Consider the following 21776-nt stretch of genomic DNA (forward strand, 5'->3'; position numbering starts at 1 on the left):
GTTTCCTACCTTTCCTGTAACTAGTGTTCCAGATACAGATTTGCTGTATCCATTACTGTATGTAAGCTTCTGAGCCCCCCAAGCCTTTCTGGGTTGGAGGAAATCCTTCTAGCTTATCATTGGGAGTGGTAAGCACTAGGTAACCTGTCTACCACATAAGGAGTGGTTGTGGCCCAGAAATTGTAGTTATTGGCTGTTTGGGCAATCTCTTCCATCTCTCTCAACTTTCTGATTTGAAAGCCTGCATTTGCACTTGTTTCTGTCCTGTAACTCGTCTAGTGCAGATACAGATTCTTAGTTTTAGCATTTAAATTTGCTTATTCATGCTCAGCACTTGTTCAGAACTTGTAAGCACTAAATAAGCTACTAATTACTACATCACTCAACCTTCCTCATTACCTTGAGGAAAACAGTTTTGGTACTTACTTTCCTCACTTGCTTAGAGAAAAACAGCTCTTATCTTCACTTTCCTCACTTATCTAGAGGAAAATAGTTTTTTATTCAGGCATGTCCAAGGGTCAGCTCCCAGTGTTCTCTCCTGGCTATCTGATGAATCTGGGCATCTTGAGGTAATGTAGAAATTGCCTCATGTACACAGACAACCCTCTCCTCCTACCACCCAATACTACAACCTGTGAGAGATGCACTTATCTAGCCAAACTGGAGGTAAAGCTCTCTCCAACCAAGACTGAACTTGACAGTCATGAGGAGAAGGTAAACATTTGCACCACACCACACTCACCACATAGTCTCACTAAATCTACACCACCAAAATATACACATAGAAACACAAAAGCATTCATGGAGGCTCTCAATAATAATCTGTCTAAGCAACAGAGACCTCCAAAGCAGAAACGCAAGCAACCTCCATCCCCCAACACAATCCAAATGACACATAGCCCACAGACTCAGTGTGCCACTCAACCACAGCCAATAAGGCAAAACAACATACCCAACACACTAGTCATAGGTGACTCTATAGTCAGGCACACTGATGTCCCACTCACCAGGCTAAACAAGGAGAAGGTTACTGTCAGCTGCCTGTCGGGTGCCAGGATCCGCCACATAACCCACGCACTCAGGTCACTCCACAACAAGTACAAATATGACTCTATCATTGTCCATGTTGGTGTGAATGACCTGAGACGTACCTCCCTGGACTACATGAAAAGAGACATGGAAGAGTTCTCTGATCTTGTAGCCCAGGCAGGTATGACCCTAGACCTGAGTAGCATTCTGCCATTGCCCCTAATGATACCGCAGTACAAGGACAAAATGATTGACTTCAACAATTGGCTAAGCTTCTGGCGTTATTCTAAGGGGATCCAGTATCTGTGTAATTGGGATGACATGGTCGACAGACCAAGATGCTTTGCCACAGATGGCCTGCATGTGTCTTCCCTGGGATTCCAGATACTGGCTAAGGCTCTTGCTGCCCCTATAGTGCCTTTTTTAGGCAAGGTTCAAATAACAAATTCACCACCGTAACAGGAACAGGCAAGCAAAAACTGAGGGTAATGCTACTCAATGCTAGAAGTCTAAATCTCAAAATGCACTCACTTGAGGCACTCCTTAAAATGGAGAACATCAATATCTGTGCAGTGACTGAGACCTGGTTCAAGGCTCCAGAGAGCACCCCTGCACTACCAGGCTATAACTCATACCACACTTTTCGGCCATGTAACCTGGACCGAAACACGAAAGGCGGAGGTGTGTCCATATTCATTAAGGATATCCACTCCTCAAGGCTAGTTGCTCAGCATAATGCATCCGAGGTTATACAAGTGCAACTAACTCTGGGCAAAACTGCAATCCAAATTGTAGCTTGCTACAGATCCCCCACCAGGCCCCAGGATTCCCACTCCTCTTTTCTTGATGTACTGGAAAATATTAGGGTTCAACCAAACACCCTAATAATGGGTGACTTCAACTACCCCACCATTAACTGGGAAAAATACTTGTGTACCAAGTCCTTAGCTCAACGCTTTCTGGAATTCATAAACTCCAATGCCCTGGATCAACTTATCTACACTCCCACCAGGGGCAACAGTATCCTAGACCTATAGGTATAGGAATAGAGTCCCCGACAATGGATAAAGTAACCAGCGATAGTTAAGAAGAAACAATAAATAAAATAAAACTCGCTGGATACACACATCCAGTCTGATGAAGCAGAGAGGACTCTGCGAAAGCGCTCACTTTTTTCTATTAAAGAGTTACGTGCCGTGTGTATCCAGTGAGTTTTATTTTATTTATAATATCCTAGACCTAGTCATTACCAGCATGAGTGACCGGTGTTCCACACCTGAAGTCAACTCCTTGTTGGTCCGATCTGATCATAAGCTAATCACCCTTGATATCCACATCCCACCCCCACCCCCCATTAAGGAAACCACGTAAAAAAATTCTCCAAAGTCAACTTCATGCTTCTTAAGACAGAAGTGGTGAACTTCATGACACCCATGCAACTGCTGAATCCTACACAAATGCACTCTATAAGCACTTACACGAGTGCATGGATTGTGCTATCCCAAACAGAACCAAGATGCTATCCTCCAAAAAAAGGAAGCCAATCTGATGGTCCCCTGCCATAAACAAACTGTACAACAGAAAGAGGAAACTGTTGCAAAAGAGAGTAAAATCCCATGAGTGGAGGAGCTCCCTGGTCAGCCTCAGTAAGAAGCTGAGATCCCTTATAAGAGCCTCCAAAGCTAGCTACGAAAACAAAATTGCCACTAATTCTAGGGACAACCTCAAAGCATTCTATAGCTATGTCAAGAATGTCGATGGCAACACCCAGATCTGCTCTGAGTTACAGCACAAAGGCACGAAAATTACAGAACCAACTGATATTGCCAACATCCTGGCAGATAGGTTCAGTTCTAACTTTACTCCCCCTCACCCCCTAAAGGGCCCATATCTATACAGGAAGAATGCAGAGTCCCTGTAATCACAACTATGCAGGTAAAAGCTGCACTCTCTAAAGCCAAAAACACAGCATCCATGGGACTGGACAACATCCCAGGCTGCGTTTTACATGAACTTCAGAATGAACTGGCTCCCCACTTAAGCACCATGTTCAATAATAGCCTTGCATCAGGCTTTGTGCCCACTGAATGGCACACAGCAACAGTTATCCCACTCCACAAAGGGGGAGCCACCACTGATCCTGGGAACTATCGACCTATTAGCCTGACGAGTCTAGTCTGCAAGGTCATGGAACGTATCATCATGGGACTCATAAACAAAGACATTGGTAACCTCCAAACTCTGGATCCCATCCAGTTCGGGTTTGTGAAAGGCAGATCATGCCTCCTGAACCTGATCAACTTCTTTGAGGCAGTCACCAAAGTCATAGATGAGGGTAAGGTGGTTCACACAGCCTATCTTGACCTCGCCAAGGCTTTCGACACCATCCCCCATTCTGGAATTATAGCTAAACTCACTAAACTAGGTATAAATCCCTACATCACAAGATGGGTTGCCAACTGGCTCACTGACAGAACCCACACTGTAAAAGTTGCAGACTCCAAATCTGATCTCAAAGCAGTGGCAAGTGGAGTACCACAGGGTTCTGGGACCTCTCCTGTTTGGTATCTACTTCTCTGAAGTACAGGCTAACTCAGAAGGCCTCTGGCTAATGAAGTTCGCAGATGACTGCAAACTAGGAGCCATAGTCAAGTCCCCAAATTATGTGGACATCCTACAGAAGGGCCTCGCTGAGACAGATGCCTGGTGTCAGAGCCATGGCCTCAAGCTCAGTGCCAAAAAGTGCAGTGTCATCCCCTTTGTTAAAAACTCTAAACCCATGAACTACCACATAGGCAGCAATCTACTTAACACCGAATGTGTGATAAGAGACCTTGGGACCCAGGTGGACAGTAGTCTCTCCTTTGATAGTCACATTGCCACAGTAGTCAGGAAGTCCTTCTACATGGCACACCTCATCATAAAAGGGTCCTCATCCAGGAAAAAAGAGGTCATTGTTCCCCTCTACTCGACACTCATTACACCCATTATATAGTACAACGCCCCTTTTGGAATGTACCTCACAAGACATCTGCAGCAGCTGGAAAAGCCACAGAAATACCTCACAAAGAGGATTACTGGCCTCAAACAAATGCCCTACACTGACCACCTCAAAAAACTCCAGCTTTACTCTGTAGCATATCGCTTACTCTGAGATGATCTCTGCCTAACATATAAAGCAATGTCAAACCCAGAGCTGTTGGACATGCTACACCTAAATAAATCCCAATCCTTCCAAGCTACACACTCTAGGGACCTAAACCTTGTCACTACAATAAACAGGACATGCTGGAGGGATAGATTCCTGACCCAGAGACTTCCCTTACTCTGGAACAGGTTACCCATCTATGTCAAGCAAAGTTCTTCATTAGCACTCTTCAAGAAAAATCTTGATGAGTGGATGGGAAATAGAAAATACACCCCGGGGATCACTTCTGTGTCTCTGCTCGACAGTGGCACAGAAAAATAACTTTCTTGGGTGGTGTAAGCCAGGGAACTTTGTTGGCTAGGATTATGTAGGCCCTTGGGCCGATAGCCTAGTACCAACCACTAACGATGATTAGTAACCTGTCTCTTGTCTCTGGGATTGTCCCACCTCTTGTAAAGTAAACAGTAGTCATCACCATGCTGAAACTGCATAGCCCTTTCTCAGTCTAACAGCTGTAGCCGAAATAATGAGGGAATCAGTATGTACTAATCTCTTAGAACATTGGATCAGGCATGGACTTAATTATCAATTCTCAACATGAGTTTGGAAATGGGTACAAGACATCTATCTTTTTGGATTTACAATGGGCATATAAAATAACTGACCATACATTTATGCTAACACATCTAACTTGTAGCCTTGGTGATGGTCCTTACAACTGGTTTACCAGCTATTTGAAAACTGAACTTTCAGCATCTCATGAGGTGAATCTACTCAGCTCATGCAAGATAAACGAAGTCCATGGCTCTGTCACAGACCCCATCCTGTTTTTTTTTTTTTCTGCATTAATATTTGACCTACAGTGACTTCAAATCACTTATTTTATATAATGGCAGCTTTATACTGTTAAATGAGGCAAAATCAAATAAGCAGGTAAATAAAGTCTGTTCGTATTTAACAGCAAGCAAATGTATTCTTATCCCACTAAAAATCTGCTGCTCTACTGCTTAACATTTGGCACAGAATGGTGCTACTGACCTCTAGTTATTTAAAATTCACATTGCACATCAATTTGCCAAGTGACTAGTTGCAAATACTGGCATCTGGCCTAATCTCAGTCTCACATTTAAGCTACACACTGATTTAAATGTCTGAAATTTTGTATTAGCTTACATTTTGCTCTAAATGTATGTGTTACTTGACTTCAGGAGCAAGAAAGGCAATTGCAAAAAATTATCTGATCTCCATACATGAATTTAACATGCTCTGAGGGCTTTCCTGTCTCTGGAAATTGCCTAGTTGCTACAAACAATTGTAAGTAAAATGTGTTACTTTGTTTTGCAATTACATTCTAGACAGTATCACTGCTTAACTCTACATCAGGAAATATGGCTACCTGTAGAAACAACGGCTGCCGTACTACTCGATGTACTCATAATTAAGTTACTTCATTTAGAACACTGGCTACCATTTGCACAAAAATCACCTATAGCAATAAACCCTGACCCCTTAGGATCAATAGATCAATATTTTGTTACTCATAGCTTCACTTCACTCACAGTAGTGTTGAAATAAAGGGTATTCAAAAGAGTTGCACAAGTAAGCTGGAACAGTCTACTTGATCATATAAGGAATTGTCAAAGCCTTTTTATCTTCAAGAGAAGTTTCAAAGGCATCTGATACCTGTAAATGTCATGGGTAATGATTAAATCCAGCATACTTTGCTACCCACTGTAGTTAACATAAGGGCTTCACAATTTATATCCATTATGATGTTCTCTACGTTATAACACATATTACTATATTTTATTTTATTGCTTTCTGGTATTGTGATTTTTACAATATAATGTTATAATCTGAATTTATATTTATCAACTATTATGATTGTGTTTAATCTGTGTCTTTTGGATCAGGCAAAGGCTAAAAAGGGTCTCAAGACAGCTTCATTTACATAGTTAACAAACAAGGAAGCCAACAACTATCAGACAAAAGCAAACAAACAAACATACAATAATAATAAGCAGACAGAGAGAACGAGACGAGAAGAGACAGAAATGAAAGACTATGTATAAGCAATTAGAAATGGATACCAACGTAAATACAATGTAGCTATTTGAATTTTAAAAGCTGTAATGAATGGACTCACCACCATGGTAATTAGTATAAGTAGAGCAAATCCTATGGGACATATCGATGAAACTATGGAACAGTTTGTATTTAAAGTAACTGGGGTTGCATCCTCATGATCACACACACACACACACACACACACACACACACACACACACACGCACACACATGCACACACATGCACACACACATCCACAGTTTCTATTTGGGAATGTGATCATGATGAACACTTAAACAGAATCCAGCCAAAAGCAACAGCAGTAACACAGTAAAATGGTCTAATGCTGTCAGCTTATTTATAAAGATTTGCAGTGGTTGGTAGTCCAGATGGTTCTTTGCTTGGGGCACTTAGGCATGTACACTGGGGATGAATAAAGATCTTGTTAATAAGAAGTTCACCTCCATCTTATGTCTCAGTAAGTCATCTGGAGAACAGCTTTCCTTCAACAATTCATATATAATATTCTCAAAGAAGATCATGCTGGTTTAACATGCAGATATCATAGCAGGTAAATTACCCTGGTAACTAAATCTGTACACAACCAAGCAAAGCAAGGCCTCAAAACTTCAATGAGCAGGACCGCAAGTGAATACAAAAAGTTTAATAAAACTTAAAAACATTGAGCGCTTTCGTCATTACGTAACAAGACTTAATCAGAATAAATTACAAAGTGACCACAAAGATTTTAAAATCTCATTAATCAATTGGGTGGTCTGCACACTCAATACGATTCTTCATATTTAAAAAACAGTAAATATACAATGTTTTTGTGTATCAATGTACAAAGTAATAGATGTAAAAGACAAAGCATATCTGTTGATCAATGAAATGTAATATTTTTAAATTAATCAAATTAAATATGATCTACATTTTAAAACACTAGCAATATAAACAGTTTCATTGAGCACTGAAGATTATAAGCATTCAGCCTAATCAGACAAATGAATTATGTCTGTGCTATTAATTCACTCCAAGGGCCTCCCTATGAGTTTTTCTCAATTCTATCTAAAACATAAAAAAAAACTTGTGTGTGGGATATTTACTGATGTGTTTGTACAAAGAGTTAGTAAGATTCTTACACCTAATGTCGTATTGATGTTCATAGATGTGTTCTTTAAACTTCCTTTCTGTTTTACCTGTGTAAAATCTTAAACATTGCTGGCATTTTGCAACATGCACAATGCCAGTCAAATTGCATGAACAGTGGAAGGAAGTTTGAATCAAAAATGTATGAATCTTTATTTGTTCACTTTCCAAAATAAATTTACACTGGGTGCATATCCCACATTTAAAAGTTTCTTTTCCCTGTTACTATATGTCAAGGAGGTAAAATTCCCTACTTCCAGACAGTTTTTCATAATCTTACCCCTTCTAAAAACTGCATGTGGTGTATTCCCTATCTTCATAATAATCATCATGTCAAAACTAGCCAAAATTCTCCAATTTTGTTGAGTATTGCCCTAATACCCAACTAATCGACTGAAAATATCATAATAAAGGAATCCAGGTATACAGCGTTGTCTGTCACTCTAGTGTTGGTTAAAAAACTCTGGGTTTCTTCTCCATCCGTAACTCAAGTTGGGAGACAGTAAAACCCCTGAGATGTTTTAAGGGTTACTTTGTTACATATTTCTTGAACCGAGCTTACATCTATTAATTTATACATTGGTACACAAAAACATTCTATATTTACTGTTTTCTTTTTAATCTTACAAAGCAATGTACTGAGTGCGCCAACCACCTGATTGGTTAATGAAATTTTAAAATCTTTGTGGTCACTAGTTTATTCGGATGAAGTCTTGCTATGTATAGATGAAAGTGCTCAATTTTTTTTGTTTTGTTTTATTACACTTTTTGTATTCTGTTGCTGCCCTGCTTGTGGAATTTTTGTGGCCTCGCCAAGAACATGCATATGTAGAGACAATAAAATAAAATAAAGTGATCCTTGGACATCTAGTTCACAATTGATAAATCTAATAATCTCAATGCATATACATAAAGTATCACACTTCTCAATGCTATCATTTACCAATCTCTCCTGACTAATCTCTAAAGCTTTCAGTCAAGCTTGGTTGTGTCTGAAATAAGTAGATGCCTTGGCCTTTGGAGCAGTGCTGGTTCAGCTATTGTGTTACCCATCTCTCCTGACTAATCTCTAAAGCTTTCAGTCAAGCTTGGCTGTGTTTGAAATGAGTAGATGACTTGGCCTTTGGAGCAGTGCTGGTTCAGCTATTTTGTTACCCATCTCTCCTGACTAATCTCTAAAGCTTTCAGTCAAGCTTGGTTGTGTCTGAAATAAGTAGATGACTTGGCCTTTGGAGCAGTGCTGGTTCAGCTATTTTGTTACCCATCTCTCCTGACTAATCTCTAAAGCTTTCAGTCAAGCTTGGTTGTGTCTGAAATAAGTAGATGCCTTGGCCTTTGGAGCAGTGCTGGTTCAACTATTTTGTAAGCATTTTACAGAAAACAAGTGTTCTTATATTTTGTGAAATGGGCCAAATCATCCATATGCTTTTCATACCTTGCCTTCTATAAATTCCCTCAGTCTGCCATCTTATTTAGAGAAACAGATTAAGCACCTCTCACACTTCACCTGTCTTCGTTGTCTAATATTAATCAGGAAGGTTCATGGATATGTCCTGGGACCAAATGCCAAAAATGTATAGTCATCTCCAGTTCCAGGGATGGCCATGTCATCAGGATCTGATGATCATGCTGCTCCACAAAAAAAAAAATCCAACCACCTGGACCATGACTAAAGACTTAAAAACTGCTGCACAGTATGAATAATAGGACAGGGAGGATAGATTCATAACCCAGAGGCTTCCCATGCTTTGGAACAGGATCTCAGTTTGTATTGGCAGAGCCTCTCCTCACTGACTCTTCAAGAGAAATCTTGATGAGTGGATGGGAGATCTCACATCTGTGTCACTCCTAGTTCCATAGGATTTATTATCTAGCATAATTATCACTTGTTGTCCTTTGTTAATCGCATTCCTATTCTTCCTTAATGGATACTCTAGGGTCGTCATATTATCCAGGAAGGATCTCACATTTTATTTAGAGACAACCAGGGGTACATCCTTATTTGCTTTTTCCTGATCCCGTGCTCTTCTGTATGACATTACTTTGCACAGTACATTTCTATGTGCCTCATTAGGCCTCTTTACTCCAAAGTTTGTTTTGTTTTTTTTTGTTCTTCCTTATCACTTACTATGGTTCTTAGATCTTTTACTCAAACTGTATACCTAGCAGCCATAGCAGTCACATGATACTCTTTCTTAAGTTACCTCATGCTCATTGTTATGTTGTACTTGTCAGTGCTTCATTGCAATTGAAACACCTTACCTGTCTGACCTTTCTGGCCCTCACTGCCTGTCCCTAAGAATTCCTCACTGTATACCAGTAGCTAGCATTTACTGCCACCCTCTAACAGATTCATTTTGCCACAAATTCCTTTTCTGATCATCAGCAGAATGTCTAACAACCTCAAAGGACAGTACCAACACTGTTAATTACTATCCTGTCTGATATGATTTGCAGGACTGCATGAAAAAGAAGGATGTCTTCCTACAAATATTAGATAAACAGTAGAACACTTTTTTATGTATGCATGTCGGTATGTATATATTTCATGTTTCATTTGTTGACAAGTTTAGGCCAACTAGGCCAATAGTAGGTCCCTTTTTAGCAGTAATGTGAAGAGATAAGTTTCATAAATGAAATATAATAAATTGTAACAGAGATAAAAATACCAACTAATAATACAACAGTGAAAATAAGTGCCATTTTAATAGACATTTAATGATGGTTTAGGATTCTGTAAAACTAAATGTATTGCTAGAACACTGTTGTAACTGTATAATCTTAAAATCCTGTTTCAGGTTTCTGTCTTGAAAAGTGAGGAAACGAAGATGCGTCAGGAAGACTTGAGCAGGCTACTGTATGAAGTGCAAGTTCTGCGAAACCAGCAGGAGAACATGGAATGCCAAATGCAGGATATGAAGCAGTTAGTATCCACTTTACAATTACCTGAATATGATCCTATTCATATGCTCCAACTAAAGTTCATATGGAGGTATATACTAAGAAGCTGAGAGCCAATGGTTTGTGTGTACTTTCTTTCCATTAACCATGTGTAATGTGCTCCTTTTATTTAATTTGTATTTTTCTTACTCATTTCATCAAATAGATCACAGAAGTACAAATATGGTAGAGTTAATGTCAACTAAAAAATAAAAGTACACAGAACACAAAGCAAATCACTATATAGGCATTTTATAATGAGCAAATTTTGCCTTTGTCACACAGTAGCATGATAACACAGGTAGCAACAACCACCCTCACCACTGTCATTTGGAACTGCTATTTAAGTTGTGTCCCTCATACTAGATGATGTTACAGGGATGAAGGAGAAGATATAGAGCACTGCAACAGAACCTCCTAATGAGCAGTGAGATGAGGGTTTGGTCATGGGGCCTTACTTCAGCAGGGAAAGGAGGTGTATGTATTTACTTGCATGCATATATATGAGTGTGTGCGTGTGTGTGTGTGTGTGTGTGTGTGTGTGTGTGTGTGTGTGTGTGTGTGTGTGTGTGTGTGTGTGTGTGTGTGTGTGTGTGTGTGTGAACAAGCATGCCTGGCCCAGCTTCTGGATGATGGCTGTTTGCATCTCTGGGTTTGGGATGAGAAAGTTTAGAAAAGCTGAAAAGATAGTGCCTGCAAATCATGTTGGGACAGGTCTTCAAAGTTGTACCCCTTGAAGAAACAAAAGGATTTTTCATATAGGGGTCCACTGGATGTGAGCACATTCTGGGCATCAGCTGGATAACAATAGCACAGGGAGCAGGCATGCTCTTCTTTTCCTTCTGTTTTTATTAAGTATGAAATATGAGCTGGTTGTATGAGTTCATCATGCTGATCATGTAGAAACTCTATCTTAGGTAGATCATGTACCTTGCTCCATATCACCCCTAAACCACTTCTCATGCTTTTACTTGGTTGCAAGAGCTGTTAAATCAAACCTTTTCAACTCTTCCATGATCAGACTTATGTTTTCGTCAAACTGTTTAAATAGTACATTTATGCTAACTTTCCTGTTTTTGTTTAATTATTGGTTCCAAAGTGGTAAAAGTAAATTATTCCTACTCACACATGATCTCATACATTCTTCTCCTAGATATAAAGTGAATACAGACTGTCTACTTTATTCTGTTACTTAACGGCTATCAGACAAGAGTGTAATCATTCTAATTTAGAATTGCACTTAATTTCATACTAATGTTTCTTTCTTCGTCCATTGTGTAAGAGAAGAAAGCTGAATGTATTTGTGTGATTATTAGCATCTTAGCTGTGTGGAAGGATATCTGCCTGACAAATCCAGGGTCTAGGGTTCAATCTTGCCTTCAGGTAACTGTGTGGACCTGACACAGAGGATTAAGCTGTGAGTTATTAATGAGATGTTTCCTGTGGTACAGGTTTGATTCCCTCAGACTTCATTTGCCTACTGTGTGACCTTGACGAAGTCACTTAACCATTCTGTGGAGTTAGGTTCCTTAATGATCTCCAGTACCATGTGCCTATTATCTATGCATGAACCTATCTAGTATTCTTTCTTCCTAAGTGAAGTTTTATTTTATTTTAGTATGTGGATGACGTGTTATGGTAGAACCAGAAAGTTAACAGCAACTTTGTTATGCAGGTTTGTCTGTGTCAGACACCTTGCTTTGCTTCATTGCCTATGTAGACAAGACAGTGTCACAATGCTATAAATTAAGCAAGCATAAGCCAAACCCCACCCTAGTAGGAAAGGAAGCATAGTTGTCAATAGAAAATAACACCCATCTGTAAAGTAAGCACCTACATTTCACATGTTTCAATTAAATAACTGAATATTTAACTAAAAGGCAAATAAGGTAAAAAAGGCATTTGCTACCCCTTCCTTTCTTCACCACTTCACCAGATTATTAAGGCATACATAACATTAGCAACATCAATGTACCGTATAGAATAATATCTGATGTTACTTTTACTAGGCAAGTATACTTCTTGAGATGAATATGAATGATTTGTTATTAAAACTTATTCAACTATTATTCTGTATATTTTGAATTGCATATTAAGTCGATTCCCTAAACTTTTGTCTGAAATACTGTTTATGCCATCCTGAATTGGTTTTCTCTTATAAATTGTGCAGTTGTTTTATTTCTCTTTAATTGTGTTTGAAGTCATTTCATAGGCACAAAGCTTTCATGCTCAGTTTTCTTTTTCTTGACTGTTGCGACTAACACTGTGTCTATCCATGAAAGATGGATGTGCAGTGTCTAACCCAGCTGTGCAGCCCAGACCTACTCAGAGAGCTCCAAGTTCACATAAAGCCTCAGAAATCCTACTAGATAGAAACAGAAGAGAGGGCTGCCCAGCTGTACCTTTCCAGCAAGTTAAGGACTGGTCCTTCTGTCTTTAGTGGTCAACTATGTTGGATCATTGAGAATTGAGACTGTTGAGGTGGACAATCATCTAAACACCAGTCATCTTTTTCTATGTATTCTGTCCAGCCACTTGCACAATTGCACCATATCAGTATAAGAATCTTTCAATAGACAAACCCTTCTATGGTACTTTAATGTGCCATGGATCATATGCAACCACTGGCCACATTCCTAAAGCTTCTGCTACTAGATGACTAATGTAGCAAGTTCTTTCTTGCCCTCCACATCAGAAAATAGTGCAGGGTTTGGATGTGTCTGTGCTTCTTGAATGGCTGATCCTACCAGCTGTTTGAGCTCATTCATGAACTTATGTCACCATCAGTAAGATCTGGTGCTGTGCTTCGTACCAGAGGCAGACCTAGTCCTTTCCATTACAGGCTATGTAAATTACTGTATGTAATCTAATGGAAAACCTTAAAGAGGAAGAGTGCGACAAATGTTAAAGGATGAAAAACATTCCTGGTTAAAAGCATACAAGACTGTCTATTATCTGCAGCTATCTGCTGATTTTGTCCTTTTATCATTTCACCTCAACTCCACTTGAAATTGATTTAAATCAGAACTTAATTTTTGTGTGAGCATGTTATCTTAGAACTCCGCCAATAGTTTTACTAAAAATGACTTTATACAATACACTATTGCATCCACTTACCCAGTTTCCAGCTAGATTTGTCAAGCAACATGAAGTAAATGGCAAGAATATATTAAGAAAAAACACAATATACCCAGACCTCAGAAAGGCAAGGGATAAAGTCAGTCAAGCAGCCTACAGGAAACGTGAGAAAGAGAATTATGAAGGTTAGAATAAGACATTTGGAACAGAATATGAAAGGTGATAGAAAAGAGTAATTCATTTTGAGGCCTACATCTGAGCATTATATAAAGATGATTTCCAAAACATAAAAGTTTAGACGAGGATGGAAGAGGGGGTGGTGGTGTGGCTAAGCCAAAGCAGTAATAAGGTTCATGTTCTGCAGCTGACCCTAAACAGAAGAAATATGGTGGAAAGCAGTGAAAATTCCGGAGAGTACATGTATGACAACAGTTGTAGGGTAATAGGGGACTTCTATATTTGGGGAATAACAAAAGAAAATAAATAATGGGAAAAAAGGAGCTGAACAACTTTAGAGCTCTAGCAGAGTTGTAAGTAGGTCATTTGGTGCCCATGGCAGTTCCCTAGATTGTCACTCCTCAACTAATGGATGAGAACCAAAAAAAAAAAAAAAAGTTCTGCCGTACAGAATTTGCTATAGTTAGTAACATGCTAAGAGCAACAACCTCAGATTCATTTGAGAAGTTGTCATATCACCTAATTTCATAAAAGAAAGCTGGCAGCATGCTCACATACTGTCAACAACTGCTGATTTTGCACCCAACAGCTTACATCTGGAGCAGTTACCCCTTCACCCTACCCGAGTTATGGTTCTGAAATCCAGTCTTGAAAGAAAACTGGGCAATTGCAAAAGAGTGAAAACGAGGAAAAATAACTGATGATTAAGTAAGTTACTGCATAAATTTATAACACCGGTGGGGAGAAATAGTAAAAAATACAAAATAAAAGGAAGGATAAAAAAGATGGCAATGGAGTGAAAAGAAGCCATTAAATTCCTGAAGATCAAGGAAAACAATGCAAGAGAGAAGGGAGCTATGCAGAACAGCTGGGAGGGAGAAGCAGAATTTATTGAAGGTTAGACAGTTGAAAAGGCTGGATTTTTGAAGTCAACTTGTGGTGCACCTTTGGAACTGTATGTTTGTGTATAATAGTGTAATAAAGAGTATGCCTAGTACAATTTAAAAGTTAAAGGACTAAATGGTAGCATAATGGCCTAAAATACTGTGCTTTAAAATATGTGTTCAAATGTTGTAACCTAATTATAAATCATAAATTAAACCTGAAATGCTTACGAGTCTGAATCACTATAAACTCAACTAGTCAACAAAACACTAGAATCTGAATTTGAAGCTATCAGCCGTGACAGCAGTAAAATAACATAATAAACTGTGGACTGGCAGTATACATTTATCTAATTTCTATTATGATTGGAGGGCTCTTGCTTTAGATAATGTATGAAGGCTCTACCTGAGATAACTTTCAAATATGTACATAAAAGTTATCTCAGGCAGTGAAAGAACTGCCTCATGGTCGCAGAAAATATACTTCTTACTGGTAAGATCTTAAATATACGTGCAAGATATGAGTATATCCATAAAACCGAGGTCAGACTCTCGCACCAGGAGCCATACTTTATGAACATGTATGCAAACACATGCGTGCTCGCGGGCGCAGACACACATGCGTGCTCGTGGGTGCGCGCGCACACACACACACACACACACACACACACACACACACACACACACACACACACACACACACACACACACACACACACACACGCACCTACCCCTACATATGCAGAGGACTTGAGGAGCACACCAATCACAGCCTCACCTATAAACCAAGAAGCCAATTTCAACAAAACCAGAACCTCATATATACAACCCATTGCAAAGGCCCCACACTCAGTCCAGTAATTCATATATGTGTGGACACTTTAACATACAGTATCTTATAGGTTCATAGGTTGGTACTAGGCTATCAGCCCTAGGGCCTATACATGCCTAGCCATAACAATTCCCTGGCTATTTCTTCCCACACTATTTACTTCCCTGGACCCCTGACGTGATCCCCGGGGTGAATTTCCTTTCTCTTAATATACTCTCTTAAGAAATGTACCAAAATGACTGATATGAGGTGATGTGCTACTGGCCTAAAGACATCGCTATTAAGCTGTGCAACAGTACAGGAATTCTGATCACATGATTACTTAGAAAAAAGACACGAATAACTCAGATAAACAGTACAGTATGCGATGCCCCCATTTATCAGTCATGATAAATGTCTGCAACAGCTCGAGTGGCACAGAGGCTCCTCATTAAAAGAATACAGGATGTAAATAATATGTCCTATGTGGACCGCATCGAAGCCCTGTCCCTGTATTCGGTCTCCTGCAGACTACTTAGGGGCAATCTGTGCCTAACCTACAAGGTGTTTTCCTATCCAGGAATAGATCTGCTACACATTTGCATAACAAACAACTCTAGCATTAACCAATATAAGGATCTAAACCTTGTTTGTGACATAAACAAAACAGTTTGGAGGGTCAAGTATGTGACTCAGGGATTACCCCTTCTCTCAAACTCCCCATTCATGTGAAACAGAGCTCTTCCTTAAGTGTATTCAAATACAATTTGGACCAATGGATGGGAAATCACAAATTTACCCCTGGCATGTCACCTGTGGCCCTTATGGACAGGGGCAGTTTGTAGATACCCTAAGCTCCAAGCATATACCAAAGCCATTCTAGCCTGTGGACATTGATAATTGGGAAAATTGGGGCATAAATGGCTAGGCTTAAAAAGGATTTAGGACTGTTATCCTAATAACCTTCTATGATCCAATAATTCTATGACATTTTTCCAGTTCTCTGAAAAACTCTTGAAATCTGCACCTGTATGCCGTGTAGGCTTAAACCCTCTCTCTGCTTCCCAACCAGTCCAAGACAGGCTGGTTTTGACAAGGATGATAGCATGTCTATCTGCTGTGACTCTTTTCCTTGATGACTCATGCTGTATGTCTTGATCCTATCCTTACCATGGCTATATTATTATATTTTGAGAAGGTCTTTAATTCCATCCCAGCATTTGAGGCTGAATCCCTTACCATTAAGAAAGGTACCCACCAAAGATGCCCTCTACCAGTCCTTGTTTCTAGTAGTTCTTTAGCCTTTCTTCCCACTCACGGATACCCTGGCTGATATTATGAGTTGGTGCCATATTAATGAGCAGGGTAAATCAGTGATGTTTTCACACAGCTGTCTACTGTTGTCTTTTAACACTCTGGATGATCTCCCTGTTATTCTGAAAAGATTTCATTCTTCCCACTTGATGTATGAGCAGAAAATGAACACATCTAACTCTGAACTGTTTTTTGTGCACCCAGCTGCTAAAGCACTGTGCGCCTTTTCCATGCCCCCTGTTTTTGAATAGTCTTCTCGACCTCCTACAAATCTTGGTATTGAGCTGTAGGGACCAGTTTCCATCTATAGGGCATTTTATACATGGAAATGTCTTGTTCTCCTACTTTTAGGGGGGATAAATCTGATTAAACTGATCTTAGCTCATGGATTTTATTATTTAGCTCTTTCCTTCCAGATAATCCAATAGCATGGGTGAGTTATAGAAACTGTTGTTACAGTATAGCTTGAGTAAGAAGGAAAAATAAGTTATGAATGTACTAACTTAACACCAGAGACTTAGATTTGATAGAGTGCAGGGCATATACTCTTGCTTTAACTCAAAGCCACTTTTTTATAAGCCAGTGATCAGCCAAAGACATTGTATGCTAAGTTAGAGGCTTGCATTCACTGAGCCACCTTACCTGCTGTTATTTTGTGGTATAATGATGCCTAAACTGCATCCCTCCATAGACTGCACATAACACTTGACATGCATTAAAACTAGTGATCTCTTTGGAAAGTCTCTGGTCTGCAACTTTTCTAGGAGCTTGTGCACTGACCGTATATTTTCCTAAGCTGCAGGGAGGTTATACTCATTTTAAGGAGGGCAGGGGTATAAGAAGACTGGCAAATTTGGTTCAGTATGGTAATCTCCAATTGGTTGTATCCCATGAAGGGATAAAAGATGTCTTCTCACTTCACCAGAGTTATTTCTGGAAATATTTGTAGGTAAGGTATACCCTATCACGATTATTATTAGGAAACCTGATTAAGACTTATAATCAACCATAAAATAAATGAAGAATTACCAAACCAACAGGCTAAAATCCAGGAACTTTAATGGGTGTATCCAAAACAATGGTAAGCGCTTTTACAGTAACCACACCGCTTCATCAGACAACATTAACTAAGAAAAACAAGTATTTTATACAACGTGTGACCAAATAAAAAGCCCTTAACTATGATGTCATCAAAAGTTAAATTTTTTTTAAAAATACATACTACAGAAAAACATACTCATATATCATGAATAAAAACAATTATAAAGTGTATGCAAACATATTGCACTTATAGAAATATATATAAAAAATTAATCATATTATTTATGTCTAAGTCTATGTCCTTTCAGGAAAGTTTGCAGTGAAAAAAAAACCCCATTTAAACCAGGTGTTAGAACAGAAGTGGATTTCATTGTTGAATGCAGAAAAATCACCTGGTTTAAATGTTTTTTTTTTCACTGAAACCTTTCCTGAAAGGATGTAGACTTAGACATAAATAATATGATTCATTTTTTATATATATTTCTATAAGTGCAATATGTTTGCATACACTTTATAATTGTTTTTATTCATGATATATGAGTGTGTTTTTCTGTAGTATGTATTTTTAAAAAAAATTTAACTTTTGATGACATCATAATTAAGGGCTTTTTATTTGGTCACACTTTGTATAAAAGACTTGTATTTCTTAGTTAATATTGCCTGATGAAGCAGTGTGGTCACTGTGAAAGCGCTTGCCATTCTTTTGGATACACCCATTAAAGTTCCTGGATTTTAGCCTGTTGGTTTGGTAATTCTTCATTTATTTTATACTTACTTTTGTCTTACCAACCTTTATCCTGCTATGATATATATTTTTTGCTTATAATCAACCATCCCTGTTTGACAAAGTACCATATGTTGCCAGTAAGGAAATAAGTTGGGAGGTGAAAATCAGGAATTGTCATTATCCTTTGATTATGTTAGCAATGAACATGTACTCATGTTGGTAAATAAATATAATATTTTGTACAAGTTAGATTTTAATGAAAAAAAACATAAAATCTTCATTCAGTGGATCAATAGTTTTAGAAAACTGGTATAAATTTTATCTGATGAGTACTGGGCACCAGCAGATAGTTTAAAACATAAATACAGGTATAAGCTGCTTGAAATAGTTGTTATCCGAATGCTAACTTGAAACATAAAATGTGGGCTCTCTCAGTGGGCAGGTGGTTGTGGGAACTTGTTCAGATCATGCCTCTAAGGTCTTACAGAAGAAGGTTCCAGTATTGCCTCATGTGTGGGTGATGTTGTCATCTAATCATCTGACATTAGAGACTGCAGAAAAGGTGTAGATCACTCAGCTTGTTTTTAATGGGTGACTTCATAGAGCTGGACACTAGAAATAGCCTCAAGACATTGCCAAAACTCAACCCACAGGACATTTGAAGTGATATCTTCATTTGCTGCTTGGAAGTGCTAACTTTGATTGTCCTGTACTACTAGTTCCTAAAATATCTGAAGTTATGGATCCAGCTATCCATGTTTAATTTGTCTACTTCTTATTTCAGCCTCACATGTGCATGCAGTTATTTGATTGTTTGTTTAATTTTTATTAGTGTTTGTTGGTTGTTTGGGCTGATGATTGTCATGCTATATTATGTCTGGTGACACCCAGAGCTGGATCCAGGAGAAGGTGGCATAGGGAGTCGCCTAGGGCCTTGTGGCTGGGGAGGGGCTCACTCTGGCCAGGAGGCTTAAACATTTACTTTAATAATATATGTAAAAAAAACCACAAAACTTCTTAACACCACGATGGCTGTGCCTTTAAGGAGAACCATGGTTGTGCAGCACTTGCCACTCTGGAAGTAAACACATTCCACACTTGCTCTCAGAATTTAAACTATCCGTTCCAGTAAGACAGAAGGTAAGTGTGTGTGTGTGTGTGTGTGTGTGTGTGTGTGTGTGTGTGTGTGTGTGTGTGTGTGTGTGTGTGTGTGTGTGTGTGTGTGTGTGTGTGGATCTACTCTGAAACTTCAAATTACCAGAATGCCGAACTGCATTTTGATGGAGATGAGAATACCGAATTTGCAAAACACTGAAAGTTCAAATAATCGAGTTTCACCTTTTTGAAAACTCATAATAACACTAAAGGCATAATGTTTAAATATGTTACTATCCTTTTAAACATTTGTACTGTGTAGTTAAGGAAAATGGAGGACGTTACATTCAAAGCTACAGGAACTGCAGGAACCATACCCATAAGTATACCATGTCAAATAAGTATGGAAGTGTTCATTATTACAAGGTATATTTATCCCTTACAAACAAGTGTTAAAATATAGAAAGATTTGTGCTCTAACTATAAATGCATAGGGAAATGTAAAAGTCTAACAATTAGTATATCATTACTGAAGAATTAGGAAATGTGTAACTCATTTCCTCAAAACATTGCTGGAGATGTTGTACATGTAGAAAGATATCCATTGTGTTGTCAATTAAAATAGAAAGTTAATTTATCTAAAAATTCACCTTGTGTATTTTGTACTACAGACATTTGATTTGCACAAGTAGGATAACTATGTTTTTATTTTAAAATGTTGACTATAAACGTTTTTGGTAATACTACAGTAGTGGAGGGAAAGAATAACTTCTGCCATACAGTGTTCGATGTTTTGAAATTTTGTACTACAGACATTTGATTTGCACAAGTAGGATAATTATGTTTTTCTTTTAAAATGTTGACTATAAAAGTTTTTTGGTAATACTACAGTAGTGGAGGGAAAGAATAACTTCTACCATACAGTGTTCAATGTTTAGAAATTTGGTATACAGCAGTTTCAGTGTTTTGCAAATTTGGTATTCTCTTCTCAATCAAATGCAGTTTGTCACTGTGGTAATTTGACGTTTCAGAGTAGATCCATGTATGTGTATGTGTGTATGTGTACTTAAGTAAATACTTCAAACTAGAGAGAAAGTATGTGTGTACGTATCTATGTGCATGTAATTTAAGCTAGCAGTTCCATGTGTGTGTGTGTGTGTGTGTGTGTGTGTGTGTGTGTGTGTGTGTGTGTGTGTGTGTGTGTGTGTGTGTGTGTAATTTAAACTAGCTGTTCTGTTCGTATGAGATAGTGTGTGTGTGTAAGTAATTTAAACCGGAAAGTGTGTGCGTGCGTGTGCGTGTGTGTGTGTGTGTGTGTGTGTGTGTGTGTGTGTGTGTGTGTGTGTGTGTGTGTGTATACATATGCATGTGTATGTAATTTAATCTAATTATTCCATTTCTATATGAGAAGAAACGTGTGTGCATGTAATTTAAACTAACTATTCTGTTTGAGAGATAAAGTGTGTGTATGTGTTGCTGTATGAGAGAGAAGGTGTGTGTGTGTGTGTGTGTGTGTGTGTGTGTGTGTGTGTGTGTGTGTGTGTGTGTGTGTGTGTGTGTGTGTGTGTGTGTGTGTGTGTGAGAGAGAGAAAGTAGGTGTTTGTATTTGTGTGCGCATTGCTGTGTGAGAGTAGAGAGAAGGTAGGTGTAGGTGTGCATGATTTTAACATACCTCTCAACTGACCAGATTTTTGCTTCATATTTTTGTTGAATTCCTCATAAAATTTATGTTTTACTGGCAATTCATGAAGGATTGAAGTCACTAAATAATGGCACATGAACTTCAGTCTTCATATCCTTCAGAAAATGCATGCTAACACAAATCCTGTCATTCTAGCAATTAGAGCAATGTTCTAGTAACTGTATAAGTTAAAAATAATATTTAAAATCAATCCCTATTTTTGGGCCATTGTTTCTCCACTATTTTAGGCTTTGTCCAGATTCCTTGCACTAAGAGGTAGAGAGGCATACCACTCAACTGTCCAGATTTTTGCCTCATGTTTTTAGCCTATTCCTCATACAGTTTGTGGTTTTCTTACAATTCACATAGGATTTAAGTTACTAAATAATATGAGTTTCAGACTTCATATCCTTCAGAAAATTCATGTTAAGTCAAATTTTGTTATTCTAGCAGTAGAGTTTGTTTGTGTCTTTCGGCTTTTCCCGGTTAGGGGTCGCCGTAGTGGAACTCCGGTCTGCTAATAATTGGCAGTAGATTTTTTACGTGTCGAGTTTGCCAGCCCTGAAGCACAACCTTCAATGAAGGTATGCCCATTCACGCATGTTTCCACACAGAAGACACTCTAGCTGAGAAT

General features: G+C 38.6%; 1 protein-coding gene across 1 annotated transcript in view; it reads left to right on the forward strand.

The window, feature by feature from the left end:
* The window catches only part of HSF4 (heat shock transcription factor 4), a 247470-nt gene that overhangs the window by 78959 nt on the left and 146735 nt on the right, over positions 1-21776 (forward strand). Inside the window, exon 4 of the mRNA XM_044079550.1 lies at positions 10193-10317. Within this exon, the coding sequence (XP_043935485.1) occupies positions 10193-10317 (125 nt within the window). The remainder of the gene's footprint in view (positions 1-10192; positions 10318-21776) is intronic.

This window comes from Protopterus annectens, chromosome 8.part0 (assembly GCF_019279795.1).
Source record: "Protopterus annectens isolate FY-2018-M chromosome 8.part0, PAN1.0, whole genome shotgun sequence".
NCBI lineage: Eukaryota > Metazoa > Chordata > Ceratodontiformes > Protopteridae > Protopterus > Protopterus annectens.